The sequence below is a fragment of the Myotis brandtii genome, unplaced genomic scaffold (genome assembly GCF_000412655.1).
Source record: "Myotis brandtii unplaced genomic scaffold, ASM41265v1 scaffold482, whole genome shotgun sequence".
Classification (NCBI taxonomy): domain Eukaryota; kingdom Metazoa; phylum Chordata; class Mammalia; order Chiroptera; family Vespertilionidae; genus Myotis; species Myotis brandtii.
Window position 1 is genome coordinate 1,451,998 of NW_005368420.1, and position 17,641 is coordinate 1,469,638.

A 17,641-nucleotide genomic window follows, 5' to 3' on the forward strand; every position below is an offset into this window, starting at 1 on the left:
CTGCCATCCGAAGCTTGCCTGCACCTCGGGCGGTCCTGGTTACCTGAGCCTCGGGCAGCCCTGGGTGGCTGGGGGGCTGAGGGAAGGGGGGGACTCCAGAGGCAGGCGTGTGGCCCCAGCAGAGCTGAGGGGACTGGGCGCTGCCATCTTGTGGCTGTGGGCACTGCCATCTTTGAGGGCGTGGCAGTCAATAAGCATATTCCCTCCTTATTGGCTGTGGGTGCCACCATCTTTGAGGGTGGGGCAGTCAATTAGCATATTCCCTCCTTATTGGCTGTGGGTGCAGCCATCTTTGTGATGGCATGAGGGTCAATTAGCATATTCCCTCTTTATTGGATAGGATCACTCTCATACCATAGAATACACCAATTTAAAATCATTTCCAGTGTATTCACACTTTCGGTGTTTTCAGTATATTCACAGAGTTCCACCACCATCACCACAGCATGCATTTTTAAAATGGTAACTATTTCTTGAAAGATGCTCCAAGAGTGGCAAGAGAATGTGTATATGTGACATGATCAGAAAAAGTTTGAACAGTAAGAGAATGATCACATAAACAGGGAGGAAAAAAAAAGAAAATGAAAAAAGATGGAGAGGGTCAGAGACAAAAAAAAGAAAGATGTTAAAATGAGTTTTAACAAGGGACATGTTCTGCCGAAACTGGTTTGGCTCAGTGGATAGAGCGTCGGCCTGCGGACTGAAGGGTCCCAGGTTCGATTCCGGTCAAGGGCATGTACCTGGGTTGCAAGCACATCCCCAGTGGGAGATGTGCAGGAGGCAGCTGATCGATGTTTCTCTCATCGATGCTTCTAACTCTCTATCTCTCTCCCTTCCTCTCTGTAAAAAATCAATAAGATATATTTTAAAAAACCAAAACAAAACAAGGGACATGTTAGATCTGCCTTGCGATGTGGGCGAAAGGGGCCACATGCTAACCTGACAAGCTCAGGGAAGGCCTGCATGCAGTCTTGCAAACTCAAAGACCTACAGTAACCACAAAGGATGGTCTGAAATGAAAACTTTAACTAAAAGCAGTGATGGTGGGTAAGTCATATCCTAGGCCAGTATCTTCCCTGACAAGGTCAATCTATACCTTAACTGAGCCTATCTTTTTGCATCTAAGATAACATACCTATGAAATGTCAGGGTAACTTGTACCTTCCCTTTTGTCTGGACCCCCTCAGGGCAAAACCAAATGTGTTTGGGCGCCAGGACAGAGACCATAAATTCCTTCACTGTTATTGTTATCATGTTAATTGTTGACTGTTAATTATCCTGTCCCCCCCTAAGTAAAAGAAGTATGTGTCTATCATTTTACTTTTTATCCAATCCCAGAGGTTCCCCCCTTCCCCCCCCCATCGCTTTGCTTTCTCCGCCTCCCTAATCTATGGATTTTATGTAACCCATTTACATCTCCTCTTTTGATTGTAATGTATAAAAATAGGTGAAAAACTGCCATTCTCCGGAGCATTAACCCAATCTGTTGCGATTCTGCTTCCTGGCAATTGTCAACAGTTTGGCTCAAATAAACACAAAAATTCTTTACAGGTTTGAATGTTTTTACGTTAACAGTTAAATAAGCACATCTGGATTTCATAACAAATAGATCAAGTTAAGATACTTGGGCATAATAAGAAAAAAAAAGCAGCTCTTGATTTGATGGTACTGTCAATATTTGGATAAACCACATTCTATGTAAATCTGCAGACAGCTGAATATGAAGTCCATCTCCAGAAGACACAGATAAAAAGAATTTAGAGAAATATATTTACTTTGAAGTTGCTACAAATCTCTCCTGTCTTAGGAAGGTTGATAGAGAGATGCTCATTCTTAAGCAAATACTTCCTGGACATCAACATTTGGTTAAGAATATCTGAGACCACAAGGAGAGCTGGATAGAGAGAAAGGGGCTCCTGAAACATACTGACAAACAAGCACAAACCATGCAGGACTATTTAGACTCTGGCTCGGAATATTGTAGAAGAAGGACGAGAAAACATACATTTGAAAGACAATGTTTCATGAAAACATTCAGCAAAACTCACTTAATCTGTAAGTAAAGTAAAATTACATTTCCTCTGGGACTTTCCTTTATTAAAATCTTCCTTGAGCACTATGGATCTTAGGAATGCTTTGTAGAGTATCACCTTGTTCCCCTTTTCCATCTTTTAAAAGCACAGTTCAGAAGTTGGGCAGCTGGAGGAGTCCCTGGCACCAGGAAATTGATTAGGTTGGGTCCTATGCGCTCTTATTTACTTAATTAGGGCTGTGTGGTGACTGTGGCAATTGTGCTAGTTCAACATCAATAAAATAATGGAAATGTACACAGGACAGCCACGCCCATGCAAAACCTGTTTTTATATAGGCGTAAATGTCAGATTAAAAATAAAAGTCACCAGTTTTTGAAGTAGAAAACTTTAAAGTAATACTGATACAATGATATGTAACAACTAAAAATTTAAGATCTGTGCTATCTGTTAGGGCAGATTATCTTTAAAAGGATCTTAATTTAATAATAGTTTTAAAATCTGTTGACCACCTGTTCAAAATTGTTCACCTTGTGGCCCAATTCCAAATCAAGGAACAAGGAATCCTCGATAACAAGCGACCCTTTGAAGTATTTTAATATGGTGTGTTTTCTATTTCTCCATGTGCTTGTGTGTGTGCGCGCATGTAACACACTATATAATTGGGAATAAATGTATTGTGCATGCTGGAGACGGTTGCTAACAACATAATTATCTCTATACATTCTCTGATTAACTATAACATCTTAGGAAACAATATGAAAACAAAATATTACTATCCCTGGTAATATGCCATTTAGGACAATGATCAGACTATAATTCTTTGTCATTTATTTGCTTAAAAGTAAAGTCACTTTATCAAAAAGGTTACCTATGTCTTGTCCTGTGACTGTGAAAACAAATTAAAAATGGAGCTGCTTATACCTTCAAAATATGCAAAATGGTAATTGAAAGAATGTCACTGTGATGATAGTTAAAACCATCCATCTCCATGGGCTACATGTGGACACAACTGGAAGCTAACCTTGGCTTTCAGGCTCGAGGTTAGACTAGGAGGACTTCTATTGTCATCGGGACAGGTGGCAATAACCTTAGATGGGGGTGTCAGAGCCTCCAAAGTCTCCTTTTAGATCTTACATCAAGCTACAATGAACCCTGGCTTAGAAACAAACTTTGAATGCCAGAAAGCAAAGGTGAAGGGTTAAGTGCTTGTTATTTTTTATTTCTTAGATGCTAAAATGTTTTAAAAAGCAGGGACAGCTCAATTTAGATTACAAAAAGGCACTCTGATGAAAAGCAAATGTGTTTCTAAATGTATTTTGAAGTAGATGGTTAGAAAGCTAATATAGAGTTTGTGGTCTAAATATATCATTCTTTTAAAAAGCAGAACATATTGCCGAGGGGGGAAAAACAAAACCTCTACCATAGGACTTATGGCATATAGTAACTATAATGTTTTTCCATTAGTTGACTTTTCAACGTTGAGGAATATTGTTCAGTAGACCCGAGAGAAGTCCTAAATTGGAAAAGCAGCTGAGTCCAAGGTCATCTCTCTTGTTTCCAAATATATCTTGAAACAAATGCAAGAAGGGCACTTTGCTGAGTGTTATCTGGACATATATAGTTTCAATCAAATTCTTCAAGAAGTGTCAGAATAAAAGTTGAACATTTGTTTGACATTGCCAAGTCCCTAGCAAGTGGGTCTCCTCAACAGCCAGGGCGCGCTAGCCTCGGAGACTTGGCAGTTATTACAACAAAAAGAGGTTCTTTCTCCTACTTTCAAGAAAAAGAAATCAAGAACAGTTAAACACTAGCTGAATCTTTTTCTCACATTTTTTTGATATGTAGGAAATCATATAAACTTATAAAAATGTCTCCCAACAAAAATATAAGTTTAAATATTCTGTTTCCCAGCTAAATTCCTTGGAATGATCAGATCTTTTTACTTATCTGAAAATGTTCTATGTAACAAAAAAATTGAGGGTATAGATGACAGAGTTGTAGAACTGAATAAAAGAATTAAATGCTGAGTTTTTGAGTTAGTGTAAAAAACATCCCCCAGCCCGCCCGGCATGGCCCAGGGTTGAGCATCGACCTATGAACCAGGAGGTCATGGTTCAATTTCCGGTCAGGGCACAGGCCCGAGTTGTGGGCTCGATCCCCAGTGTGAGGCGTGCAGGAGGCAGCCAATCAATGATTCTCTCTCATCATTGATGTTTCTCTCTCTCTCTCTCTCTCCCTTCCTCTCTGAAATCAATAAAAAATATATTCTAAAAAAAACACATTCCTCTAAATACAATGAAACAACTAACTGGCTGATTGCCTACACTGCTCTCCTCTGTCATAAAAAAAACCAAACCAAACTTAGTCCACGATAGCAGTCTCCTGTGAAGACAACAGTTTGTCATTCTCTGTAATGGAGTGAATCCCTCATTTTGTCAAGGGTCCAAAGGGAAGCAGGAATATTAAGCACAACTGTGATTACTGGATACGAAATAGACAATGATTCATAATCGCACCAACTAAAAACCTTCAGCAATCGAATTTCCCTCCTTTCCCAGCTTCAACTCCCTTATTCTCTCCAGACTGTGGCTCGTACCCCAGGGCATTCCCTTCCTCTTCTCCAAGGCACTCTTGCTCCCTCCCTGAGCCAAATGCGACCCCTGCTTCTAGGAGGGTTTCAACTTGTACTGTCCCCTCCTTCAGCTGTCCCAGATCCTCCAGCCCAGTGTTGCTGCTGTTTTCCTTTGAATTGTCTCTTAACTCTTGGTCCCATTCCAAAAGGCTGAACTGAAACTCTTAGAGACCCTAAACCCCCAAAAGAATGTAAGGAAGTCTGAGTTCTGATTTTTCCCATGAAAACGTCTTTGATTTTTAATATACCAAATACTTTCATAAAATCTGAGGTGCATTTGTTTGCCTACTAGATAATCCAGTGCTGTACACTGCTTCAACTGTAGGTTACATTTCTCATCCTGATCACTGGACTGAGTTCCCCGAAAGGAGGAGCCATGCCTTTTCTTACTTGATGCAGGAGAGGGCCAGTGAATGTGTGCTGGTTTCACTCCTGCCGTCTGCCCTCCGTCTGTCTGTCTTCACGCTCTCCCATTCACCTATCCAACTCTTCCTCATCTTTCCAGGCCCCATTGCTTCTCCCTCTTTGATGAAGACTCCTCTTTGATCCTTTAGTTTTCCCTAGGTCTCCGTCTTGATGGAAATTCAATGGCACCACAACATTTAGCACTTGGCTATTAGGTTTTGATATGTTTACTGTTGTTTAATCCGGTTAAGAAGGACCCTTACACTTTTACTGTACCTTTTCATAGAGTCTAGCACATCCAATTACAGGGCACGAGAGCTTGGCACACTCCTTTCCCTCCCCCATGCAACTGGGGAACAACTGTGCCACACGAGGCTTCCCGTCACTTCCTGAACATGCATGCCAAGTCCTTAACTACCCTGATGTCTTCCCCTCTCCTAGGCCTATCAAAATCCCACTTCATCCTTATGAATCCAGCTCATAATTCCCTCTACCCTCATCCCCCATGTCAGAATTAACTGCTTCTTTCTCTGAGATCCCTGTTCTTTTCTCTATAACAAGAATTTGAACATTTTTTGCTACATAATATTGGAGTCTTTTAGACAGGGATCTCTTTCAGGGCAAAACCAGGTCGTGTTCATTTTCTGGTTGGCACTTAGCACAGTGTCAGGCACACAGAAGACAATATCTACATATAAGTGAATGAACTTACCATTTCATTCTCAAATTAGTCAGGTAATATCTTACTAATTTCCTTGGTTTACCCTTGGCATTTTCTTTCTTTTTTTAAAAAATATATATTTTTTTATTGATTTCAGAGAGGAAGGGAGAGGGAGAGAGAAACATCAATGATGAGAGAATCATTGACTGGCTGCCTCCTGCATGCCCCCCACTGGGGATCGAGCCTGCAACCTGGGAATGTGCCCTTGACTGGAACTGAACCAGGGACCCTTCAGTCCCCAGGCCGACGCTCTATCCACTGAGCCAAACCGGCTAGGGTTACCTTTGGCATTTTCATAGGGGCAGGCAAGAAATGTCTACAAAACTGTTCAATGGATTCTAGTTTTGACCAAATTAAATTAACTTTGTGGCTTTGCTTAATATTTTATTATATTTCAATCTTTATGTTTCATTGCAGCATTGTCATAATGGAAAAACTAGACTCAATCTAAATGCCCAGCAACAGGAGGCATATAAGATTTAAAAACTTTCACAGATTAAGGTTTAAATTATGACCAATAGAGCTTCCATTTGCTCTGTATCTAACACTATTATTCACTCCTCTTATGCATTTACTTGACATTCATTTTCAGTATGATTCCCTCATCTAGTTGGTTGCGTTTATTTTTAATCACTTAGTATAGTTTGTTCTTTAGGTATAGTGAGTGGACACATTAAAAGAAAAAAATAATTATAAGAAGCATTAAAAATAATTTCACACATATTCTAGTTCATAAATAGACATTGACCTGTCTGCATAGATGCAACCAGATGGACATGGGTCACACTGAAGTACAGCTTAGCAGTTGGGAGTACAGGTCTTAGACCCCCCGTTCTGCTGCAGATGTCAGCTGTGTAACACTGTGGACGCCTCTCTGTGCCTCAGTCTACTCATTATAGAATGAAGATAATCGTACGTACCTCGTAGGCTGAGTGTGAGAGTCACAGTAGTCTTTATAGGTAAAGCACTCAGGACACTATTTGGCGCGTTCTAAGTGCTCAACAATGGGTTGGCTGCTACCATCGTCATCATCACTTGTGATTGGGATTAGGATTATCATGATTACAGAGCTACTGGAAGTCAAATTTGTTCGATCTTGGTTTGTGTAACTGCTTTCTGAAATTTTTTTTCTTCCTCTGAGTGTGCTGCACTTTCAGGACCAAGAAACGAATCGGACTGGGCTCTCTAACAATGGAACAGGGTCCCTCGTGAGGAGTGAGCTGCACTGCGGTCACTACTGAGGCGGGGAAGAGATGTGCTACAAGCCTTGCAGTGCTGATCCCTGCACCGTGGAGAGGTTGAAAGAGGGCCTTCTAAGTCCCCAATCTAATAAATGTTACGTGAATCATCCAGGGGTTCCTTTCAAGCTCTGGATCCTGTGACTGTTTACCAGGTCTCACGTGCAGTGTTAGCAAGTGGCCATGCCAGGAACCTGCAGTTACACTCTGAACTGGGTGGGAACTAATGCTTTCACTGAAAAACAGGAATCTTTCATTTCCTCCTGTGTTCTGAAGAGTGAATTTCCACAGAAGTAAACCAAGTTTGGTGACTCAAGTCTCTGAGCAATTCGAGAGAGGAAATTGCGAAATTGTTGAGAAAGTACTTACAATTTGCCAAAAGGGGGAGCACGGGAGCAGAAAGCATAGGTGTCCAAGTCTTTAAAAAATACTTGTTTGGATTCTGTGTTTTAGTTTTTTATTTCTTTTGCAAGGATGGGATGAAACTAAACGACAGGCATGGCCAACTTTCTCTTCGTAAAACTGTCTTAAGACAGGAGAGACAAATATTGAAAACATACTGTTAACTTTGAATGACCCTCTCTATCCTCCTCAGGTAAAAACACTCACCTCATGCCCGGCTGCCACACAGCCCACAGCTCTCACTAAACTGCTCTCATTAAAAGGGAAAGGAGAAGGAGAAACAGTTACATATTCAACAAAAATGTAACTTTATTTCTCTCCTGGCTGCCACTGATTGTTCAAAAACAGGATTCGTTGCATATATAATCTAGAGCTCACCTTCGCTACAACAATGGAGAAGTTATTGATATAACTGAGTTGAATAAAAGTTACCCACTCCCTAAGGCTAAACACTCCTTCCTGCCAAGCAAGAGGAATGATGTAAGCGCCTAGAACCCTTTGTAGAAACAAGTCTTTGATTCACACTCATTAGTCACTAACGTTGGGTGAATAAAATGCTTGTCTTATTGGGGTTTCTATAAAACACACATCTCCATACGAACTCATTTTCCAATACAAACTTGATCTGTCTTTGTAAAGGCAGCTTTGGCAAGCTACCCATTTGTGCATAGTTTCAAGTTCAGAAGAAATTGGCAAGTTTATATATTTTTAGTTTGAGCAACATACTCAGTCTCTTATTTTACTCCAATTGCCCTTTTATCATGTTAGCTTAAAAAGGTAAGAAACAAACATACTTGGAAAATGCAGAATGGAAAATTTTCCAGAAGTTTTATATATGTTATATAAATGAATTAGGTAGAATAATACATTTAGATTTATTTGACAGGTTACTGAAATGACTTCTTTTATTATTGCTGCCCGCTGAATTAAAGCAAAATGATAGAAAGTATTAATCTAAAGAAGAAAGTTAAGGGCTCTGCAATTTCCTGAGATCTGGCTGGACTTCCATCTGCCTTTTTTTTAAAGTATAATTTCTATTGATTTCAGAAAGGAAGAGAGAGAGAGAGATAGAAACATTAATGAAGAGAGAGAATCATTGATCGGCTGCTTCCTGCATGCCCCACACTGGGGATCGAGCTAGCAACCCAGGTATGTGCTCTGACTGGGAATCAAACTGTGACCTTCTGGTTCATAGGTTGATGCTGGCTGGGCTCCACTGGTCTTTAGACAGTGTGCTAAGACCCTGATGGTATATTCTCTGGACTTGGAAAATCCATGATCTTGGATTTGGTTGGTAACAGATTTAGAACAGACAAGATACTATCCTATTATAAAATTCTTCTTAAAGGACAATCTTTAAAATTGGATTATTTCCTGAACCGATGCAGAAAGCAAGATAAGCAATGGCCTTTGGAATTTACAGTTTATATAGTGAGTCCCATGCAATGGTTGGCAACACTAAGTCCCAGGACAAGGAAATGTGTGAACATAGAAGCAGGTTTTGCAGGCTACATTTTTCTCCTTTATTTGGGCCATCATGTGGAAGACAGATTATTTTCCAAAACTATTAAGTACTTTCATCAACTAGCCAGCTAGAGCATCCGTCCTGAAGGAAAAATTTAATAGGCTCTTCTTCTGTTAGTGCCAGCTGTCCAAAACAGTTAGAGTTAGTCAACGCTGTTTAATGTTACAATCAAATCTGGACATGAGTGGGAAAGTCACTGTACCAAACCCATTAAGCTGCATTACTAAATGTCCAATGTTACATAAAAACTATAAATAACTTTGTACTGTTAGGGTTTTTTTTTTCCAATTTGCTTTTCTTGAAGCAATAATGATGTTCTGCTTCAGTTAAAGTAATTTTGAGGCTGCCTTAGTGTTTAATCCAGATACTCTTTCGGTGTGGAACAAAATGGCAAGCAATAATCAAGTCAGAATTAAAAGCATTCCTTGGAGTATCTGTTGTTAACAATGTTAAAAATGAAGAGAAGAGCACCAAAAGATAGTAAAGGCTAAAAAATTAAACACAAGGCTTAATCATTTTATAAGTGGACTTTCCTTTGGGAAATAAAATGCCGTTTCTGTAAAGGGTATCTAGTCTTTTTTCTAATATATGCAAAGGAATTCATGCTCTCGTTCAAGGAACATCAATCACTTACTACTTAACAATAACAAGCCAGCAGCTAACACTGAACAAACATCTCTACCTCAATGTTCAAAACCTGACCAGTGAATTAAGAAGGGTTTGTTTCCACACACTGAAACCCAGCCTTGACTCTCTTTAGAGTGTGGCTGATCTAACAGCTGAGCTAAAGGCACAAAGGAGGGGGCTGGTGGTTGATATCTGCCCAACTAGGAGGCTCCAGTAAGCTGAAGACCAGATCAAACCACTTAGTAACATAGAAATGCTTTGTTTCTTAAAACTTGTTAGAAGTTTCCTTCTACACTTACCTGGTAAATGATTCTTGGGATAGCTTCTATAATTACCAATAATCTCCATGCTAGTAAGTTTCTCTGATTACCAAGAAAGAAACTTTCAAACAAAAATACAAGTAGGACACATTTGGGAACAAAGATGCAAAGCTATAATCAACGGGTGTATATTTTGAGCAGGAGTAGAAACAATTTTACCTACGATGGACATGCTAACAATTTCATATTTGAGTGTCCAAACCTAAAGGAAAAACATTTTGAAATGTATCTGAAAGTTGAAATGAAACAAATGGTGGCATATAAATTTAATATCTTTATTTAAGCAAAAATCAAAGGAATCTTCAAATATCTTGTCTAGATGAAGCAGAGACTAGAAGCACTTTGAAGTCTTGAATTTCACTCAGAATCCTGTGCTAACTTTTTAGCACATGGTAACATCTGTATTCTGTGACATTTTTTATATTTAAAATAACACTTCCCAAGACCTAAGTACTATTTCAGATTTTTGATGAAATTAAGTGATAATCCTTAAACTTAATACATACTATAACTGTTACTTAAAAAATAAATTTTGACACAACTATATTAATTTTTAAATAAATAGCCATGATATGTACACCAAGTTTTATTGCCTTTAAGTAATACGAATGTTATTCAAAATATTAAATTTTCTTGAATTTGACAGAAGAAAAAGAAACTGAAGTGAAACTGTAGGAATTGCTGAACTTCAGACAAATGTTTCTTCAAAACAAGAGATATTAGTTCCTAAAAGATTCTTCTAAAGTTAAAAAAAGATTAAGAAAAACATTAAGCCATTGGGTTACTACATTTAAAAAAAACTACATGTTTCTTAATGGACATATGTTTACATTTACATATAGTAAACTTCATCTCCCATCTCATAAAACTCAGAAGACTCCCCTGATGTCTAAACTAAGCAAAAATAAAAGCCTTTTTTTCATATTAAAAACTTTAAAACCTAAATCTGTTGTTGTCTTAACATTATTTTCCAAAAAAGCTTAATAGGGAATGGCTAATCCGAAAGCAAAATGTTGCACAAACCACTTTCAAGAAAAGAAATACACCACGGGAGTATGCTTATAGAAGTCGTGTCAGCTAAAACCCCGAGTGGCGACACATGAATTCAGAGTATCAGCCGGTCCTCTCCTCCCTCCTGAATTACCTGACCGATGGAAGTTTGGTTTTGTTGTTTCAGAAAGCACTGTTTCTTACATTCCATCAATTGTTCAAAATCACGCCACATTTTCACTTGTTTCATATTTGGACCGTGACTTTCTCGTACAGCTTTTTGTTTCTCCCGAAGTTTCTATTGTAAAAAAAAAAATAAAACAAAAAATCAAGAATAATTAAGTCTCAGTTACAGGGATTTACTTCTATTGCCATAATCAGAAGAGTATGCTATGCCTTGTACAATCTATAATAATAAAAGCATATTATGCTAAATAGACCAGACGTCCTTCCAGACGACCTTCTGGATGAAGCCAGGGCTGGAGGGAAGCCTGGGTCCTGGGTGCCAGAGGGAAGCTGGTGCCAGCAGTTGGGAGAAGGAAGGCCTACTCTTGCACGAATTTTGTGCATCGGGCCTCTAGTTCATGAATAATTGTCAACTGAATCAGGTTCTTCTATGAAGTATGAAAACTAAGGTTATACAAGTTAAATAAAGTTACCATTGACGTATGACAACCTGCAGTTAAAGAAAGCAACACAAAAACATAAAAGAAAGTGGTGGGGGGGAGGCGGGGGGAGTAAAGGCAGTCAGAAAACTGGAACTGAAAGAACGACGCAGATTTGGGAGTTGGAAGACTTGAGTTTCAGCCTTGGCTTTGCCATAAGCTCTAAGTAAGGCACTGAATGCCTATAAACTCCCGTTTTCTAAATGGTTAGTTAAGGCCAATAAGAGGGGATACTTATGAAAGTACTAGAGGCTCGGTGCACGAAGTTGTGCACGGGTGGGGTCCAGCCGGCCTGCTGGCCGGGGGGAGGAACCACGAGCGGTTGGCCAGCTGGCCCCGCCCCCTGGTCGAACTCCTGGTCAAGGGGACAATTTGCATATTAGCCTTTTATTATATAGGATTTACTTTATAAGGTTTTTTTTCATATGATGTAATAGATATAAAAAATACATGATAAACTATCATGTGTTATGTTATTATTAAATAGTGTATTCTTTCCTGACTCAGTATATGCTCTATGTATGCATATATTTCTAAAGGAGAATGTTTAGTGATTTTTTTTAAAAAAGTACACTATTAAATTGGCCCAAATCCTTATTAGAATTATCTTTGTTACTAATAACTGATATGGTTCCACCTACTAAAACTTCTACTCACTGACTCTAAAATTATAAACGGGAATAAGAACATTTTTCAGTAAATTGCAAAAATGTACTTTGGGTCTATATTGTGACCAATTGAGGAAGAATGACTGAAAGGAGGGGTAGCACAGAGTCAGAGACAAAGAGAGGCAAGAAAGGAAGGAGAGCAGAGGAAACAGAGCAGATGACAGCGCACATAAGGGAACAGTGACAGAAATACACTCACACCGAGCATGGGAAATCATCAAGAAAAACAGAAAAGCAAGCAAAGAAACAAACAGACTACACAGAGGCATCCCCATCTTTCCCTCTTTTAGGATATAACTGAGCTACTGGTTGATCTAAGGACACCAATGAGAAGACTGGTAGTTGATATTTGCCCAAATAAGAGGCTAAACTAAGCTGAGGACCAGATTCAAACCACTTACTAAAAACTGCCCTCTCAGCTATGGCTAATGAAGGCAAAGGTAATAGCAATCAGCAATAGGAAACAAAACAGAATTAAGAAAATATAATTTAAATATAGCCAGCAAATTTTTGACACAATACCTGGCATGCAAATACACCTATTTAAGTCTATGTTACAAAGAAAGTATCTTACAAAAAATATTTTTATCCTCATAAACTAAAACAAAGAGATCAAGAATTTTAAAAGTTCTGAGCATGATTTTAAGATTAAGTTGCTACTTAAACTGTAACTTTTCTTATATTGTTGGAATAATTTCCTTGTCAAAATCCTAACAATCTATAAAAGTTATTTAAAGAACCAAAGACAGGATGTGGGTACTGTATCAGAAATATTAAGTTTAATTTGCCTCACACCCACATGTATTTGAAACCTTTAACTTATGAATGCAACTGACTTTCATATATAATTAATTCATTATTTTTTGGTTATTCCTCACCCGAGGATATTTTTTCCATTGATTTCTAGAGAGTGGAAGAGAGGGAGAGTGAGAGGGAGGGAAGAAAAAGGGAGGGAGGGAGGGAGAGGGAGAGGGAGAGGAAGGGAGGGAGGGAGAGAGGGAGAGAGAGAGAGAGCGAGAGAGACACTGATATGAGAGAGACACATTGATTGGTTGCCTTCCACACATTCCTGACCGGGGATTGAACCCACAACCTGGGTATGTGCCCTGACCAGGAAATGAACCCACAACCTTTCAGTCTACAGATAATGCTCTAAGCAACTGAGCCACACTAGCCAGGGTTGTGCCTTCACTTTTATAAAACTAAATTCCCAAGGAAGTATCTATATCTTTAAAAAGGCTTAAGAAGGATCCTATTTCCCTTTGAAAACTGTACGAAAGCCCTGGCTGGTTTGGCTCAGTGGATGGAGCTTCGGCCTGTGGACTGAGGGGTCCCTGGTTCGAGTGCGGTCAAAGGCATGTGCCTCGGTTGTGGGTTGGGTCCTCGGCCCTGGCCAGGGCTTGTGCGGGAGATGACCAAATTAATATGTGTCTATCACACTGATGTGTCTCTCCCCCTTCCTCCCACTCTCTCTAGAAATCAATGGAAGAATATCCTCCAGTGAGGATGAACAAAAGGAAAACTGTACTAAATCTTTTAAAAATTAATGACAATGTCATAACCATGTATTGAAAAACTGAATTAGACATATTAAAAAAAAATAGCCCAACTCATTTGGCTCAGTGGATAGAGCGTCGACGGACTGAAGGGTCCCGGTTCTATTCTGGTCAAGGGCATATACCCGGGTTACAGGCTCGATCCCCAGTGTAGGGCATGCAAGAGGTAGCTGATGAATGATTCTCTCTTATCATTGATGTTTCTATTGCGTTCTCTCTCCCTTCCTCTCTGAAATCAATAAAAATATATTAAAAGTAAATAAGTAACTAAAATAAATTAAAAATTCTTACCTTTCCAAGATTTTCTTGTTCAGCAATATTTTTGGTATACTGTTCCCTAGAGAGTCAACATAATAATTTAACTTCAATTGATTTGAACATAAAACATTAACGTATCTACCTAAATATATTAAACAAGGAAATTTAGAGTACTGGAGTCAGAAGAAAACCCATTATCAAATATTTTCTTTCCTCATCCTTAGTCAGTTTTTAGAAGTACACTAGAGTAAACAATAATCTAAGGGGAAAAAAGACAAAACATCACATAAAATTAAGAGAATTAAAATGTTAAGTACTATTTCTTATTAATCTACCCTTAAAACAATGGCAAGCCATTTGCTTAAATTACTTTGTTTTTGAGGAGGTTTGCAAAAGGGAGAAAGGATATATATTAAAATAAACACTAGATAGCATCTAACCCTGAAATTCCAGTTCTAGGAAGTCATGCTACAAAAAAACTCTCATAAAATAAAGATAAAAACAAAAACCATTTACTTCACCACTGTTTATAACAGTGAATATCTGCAAACAAACTAAAGCTGATAGATGGGGAAATGTTTAAATAAATTATAGTACTCTGTTTAAAGGAATAATAGAGAGCTATAAAAAAGAATGAGGTAGCTCTATAAATACCAAAGTGGAAAGAATTCTAGATAAACTATTAAGAGAAAAACTGTATGTGTAGTTTAATTTTATTTTTGTATACACATAAAAAAATTTCCCATGCACTTGCTAGCATGTGCGTGCACACGCACACACACACACACACACACATTAGCAAATGCAAAGGAAAAGAACATGGAATAATGTACATCAAAATATTAACATTAGACATTTCTGAGGCATGGCAATGTGGACAACATTCCATTTTTGTGTACTATATTTCATAATGGTTACTTTTTGTATTTCTTTTGTAATCTAACAAAAACTGCAAAATTTTAACGTAAAAATACAAATAACTTTGTATTACATTTTTTAAAAAATATATTTTATTGATTTTCTTTTACAGAGAGGAAGGGAGAGGGATAGAGAGTTAGAAACAACGATGGGAGAGAAACATCGATCAGCTGCCTCCTGCACACCCCCTATTGGGGATGTGCCCGCAACCAAGGTACATGCCCTTGACTGGAATCGAACCTGGGACCCTTCAGTCCAAAGGCCGACGCTCAATCCACTGAGCAAAACTGGTCAGGGCTGTATTACATTTTTTAGCAAAAGTATAATTATATCTTAATACTACATAAGACAAAAAGTGAGATTTAAACTATTAAGGACAAAGATTAAAGGATGAAGAGAGACTTTAGACCTCAAATTTGGATGGAAAAAATACTAGGTTTCTGTGTAAACTACACTATAGTAGGTATTTTCAAAGAAATTAGACAACACAAAACTGAAAATCTAAGAAATCACAGATCACAAGAGAAACCCTAGCAGTCTAAGTGAAGGAAGATTTGCATTTCTGCAAAAAGGGAGGTGAATGTGATTAGAATAGAAACAATGTCAGTCAAAAGTACCCCATGTGCTTATAGAGCTGAAGTGAAGGTAGAATTTGTGCACAGAAGTGAGGGGATAAACACAATCTTGATGGACCTTCATTTTGCTCTTAGAATTTATGAGACACTACGTCAAACTGTTTGCCTTACCAGCTCTCCAGTGAAAAAATAACCAGGAAGATGTAAATGACATACTAGCTTAAGAAGAATACATGGTTATAGTTCAAATTGCTTTAAATATTTCATTTATTACCCTAGGCCTGAGAAATGTCCACATTGTTTTAGAATTTCCATTGATATTTTATCAAGAAATCAACAGGCTCGCCCTCGCTGATTTGGTTCAGTGGATAGAGCATTGACCTGTGTGGACTGGGGCTCCCAGGTTTGATTCCGGTCAAGGGCACATGCCCAGGTTGCAGGCTCGATCCCCAGTGGAGAGTGTGCAGGAGGCAGCCGATCAATGATTTTTTCTCATAATTGATGTTTCTATCTCTCTCTCTCTCTCTTCCTTCCTCTCTCTGAAATATATATATATAATTTTTTTTTAAAGAAAAGAAATCAACAGGCTCATACTCTTTTCCCATGACATTAATCCATAATTTTAATTTAATTAAGAGATAATTACGCAGCACCTGTTATGTACCAAGCATGCCCTGGGGCTTCAAGAAGCAAACAGGCCAGGTAGGTGTGGCTCAGTGGTTGAGTATCTGTGGGGAATCATAGGACTTGGTTGGAAAGTCTGTAAGGAGGAGTCTCCAAGAGTTAGGGGGCCTCTTGGTGGACCTTGCCAAAGGTGGCAGCCCCTGCCTTGACTTTTACAAACAAGTCTGAGCCCCCAGGTGTTTTATTGGAATCTTTATGTTTAGTCTTTAGAAGTCCTTGCTTAAAGGACACTACAGATGCATGTGTCTTCTCAAGGATGCTTACCCTACTGATAGTGTCTGATAGTTAGTTTTAGATCAAGCTATTGTTACAATAAAGGCCTAAGGAGGCAGGCGAATGGGGCTGTTTGGTTTCTCAAGCCAAGCAGTCCCTTAGCCCTCTGTTTCACAGAAACGTGTGTCAGAGTAATCATTCACCCATCACTCAGTCTGCTGGTCAGCCCCAGCAAGTGTCGACCTATGAACCAGGAGGTCAGGGTTCGATTCCTGGTCATGGCACATACCCAGGTTGCAGGCTCAATCCCCAGTAGGGGGCGTGCAGGAGGCAGCTGATCGATGTGTTTTTATCATCAATGTTTCTATCTCTCTCCCTCTCCCTTCTTCTTTCTCTAAAAAAAAAATCAATAAAAACATATTTAAAAAAAAGAAGCAAATAGGACAGATAGTGGTCCTTATGCTGCAAGAACTCATACTATGCTATTTCCAAGCACTGCTGCACACACATTCAACTTGATCTTCTGTGGTATACATTGTTTACCTTATCTTATATAATGAGGAAGTGATGTGCTCAAGGTAACAAAACTAGGGACTGGGGAAATTAGGTTAGAAACCAATTTTATAGTTCCTCTCTAGTACTTTGAAATAAAACATGCTATCTCTTTAAATAAATTCAAATTCGCAATCTTTCAAAACCAAAAAGTACCACAAAAGTAGAAAATGAAATAATAAAAATATTTTGTCTATAATAGTAATAATATTTTAAACATGTATCAGTGAGTTTAAGAGTATAGTAACTCTATTAAATTAATAATATTCTTATAATGTATGACTCTAGCCAGGGCCTAATATTTTTCTATAGAAAAACTAAAGAATGATAAAGGTTATAATAATATTTAAAATGATGATGAGGAGGAAAAAACCAAGATGGCAGCATAGGTAAACACCTGAAATTGCTGCCTCGCACATCCACTTCAAAAATACAACGAGCCCTAACCAGTTTGGCTCAGTGGATAGAGCGCTGGCCTGCGGACTCAAGGGTCCCAGGTTCGATTCCAGTCAAGGGCATGTACCTTGGTTGCAGGCACATACCCAGTGGGGAGTGTGCAGGAGGCAGCTGATCGATGTTTCTCTCTCATCGATGTTTCTAACTCTATTCCTCTCTTCCTCTCTGTAAAAAAAAAATCAATAAAATATATTAAAAAAAAA

The 17,641-nt window shown here is 38.6% G+C and overlaps 1 protein-coding gene across 1 annotated transcript in view; it reads right to left on the reverse strand.

The window, feature by feature from the left end:
• Positions 1-10,159: 10,159 nt before the first annotated feature.
• Positions 10,160-17,641, reverse strand: part of IFT81 (intraflagellar transport 81) — a 56,445-nt gene continuing 48,963 nt past the window's right edge. The window contains exons 18-19 of the mRNA XM_005876258.2: positions 14,074-14,119; positions 10,160-11,191 (exon numbers count right to left, since the gene is read on the reverse strand). Of these exons, the coding sequence (XP_005876320.1) occupies positions 11,009-11,191; positions 14,074-14,119 (229 nt within the window). The 3' untranslated portion in view covers positions 10,160-11,008. The remainder of the gene's footprint in view (positions 11,192-14,073; positions 14,120-17,641) is intronic.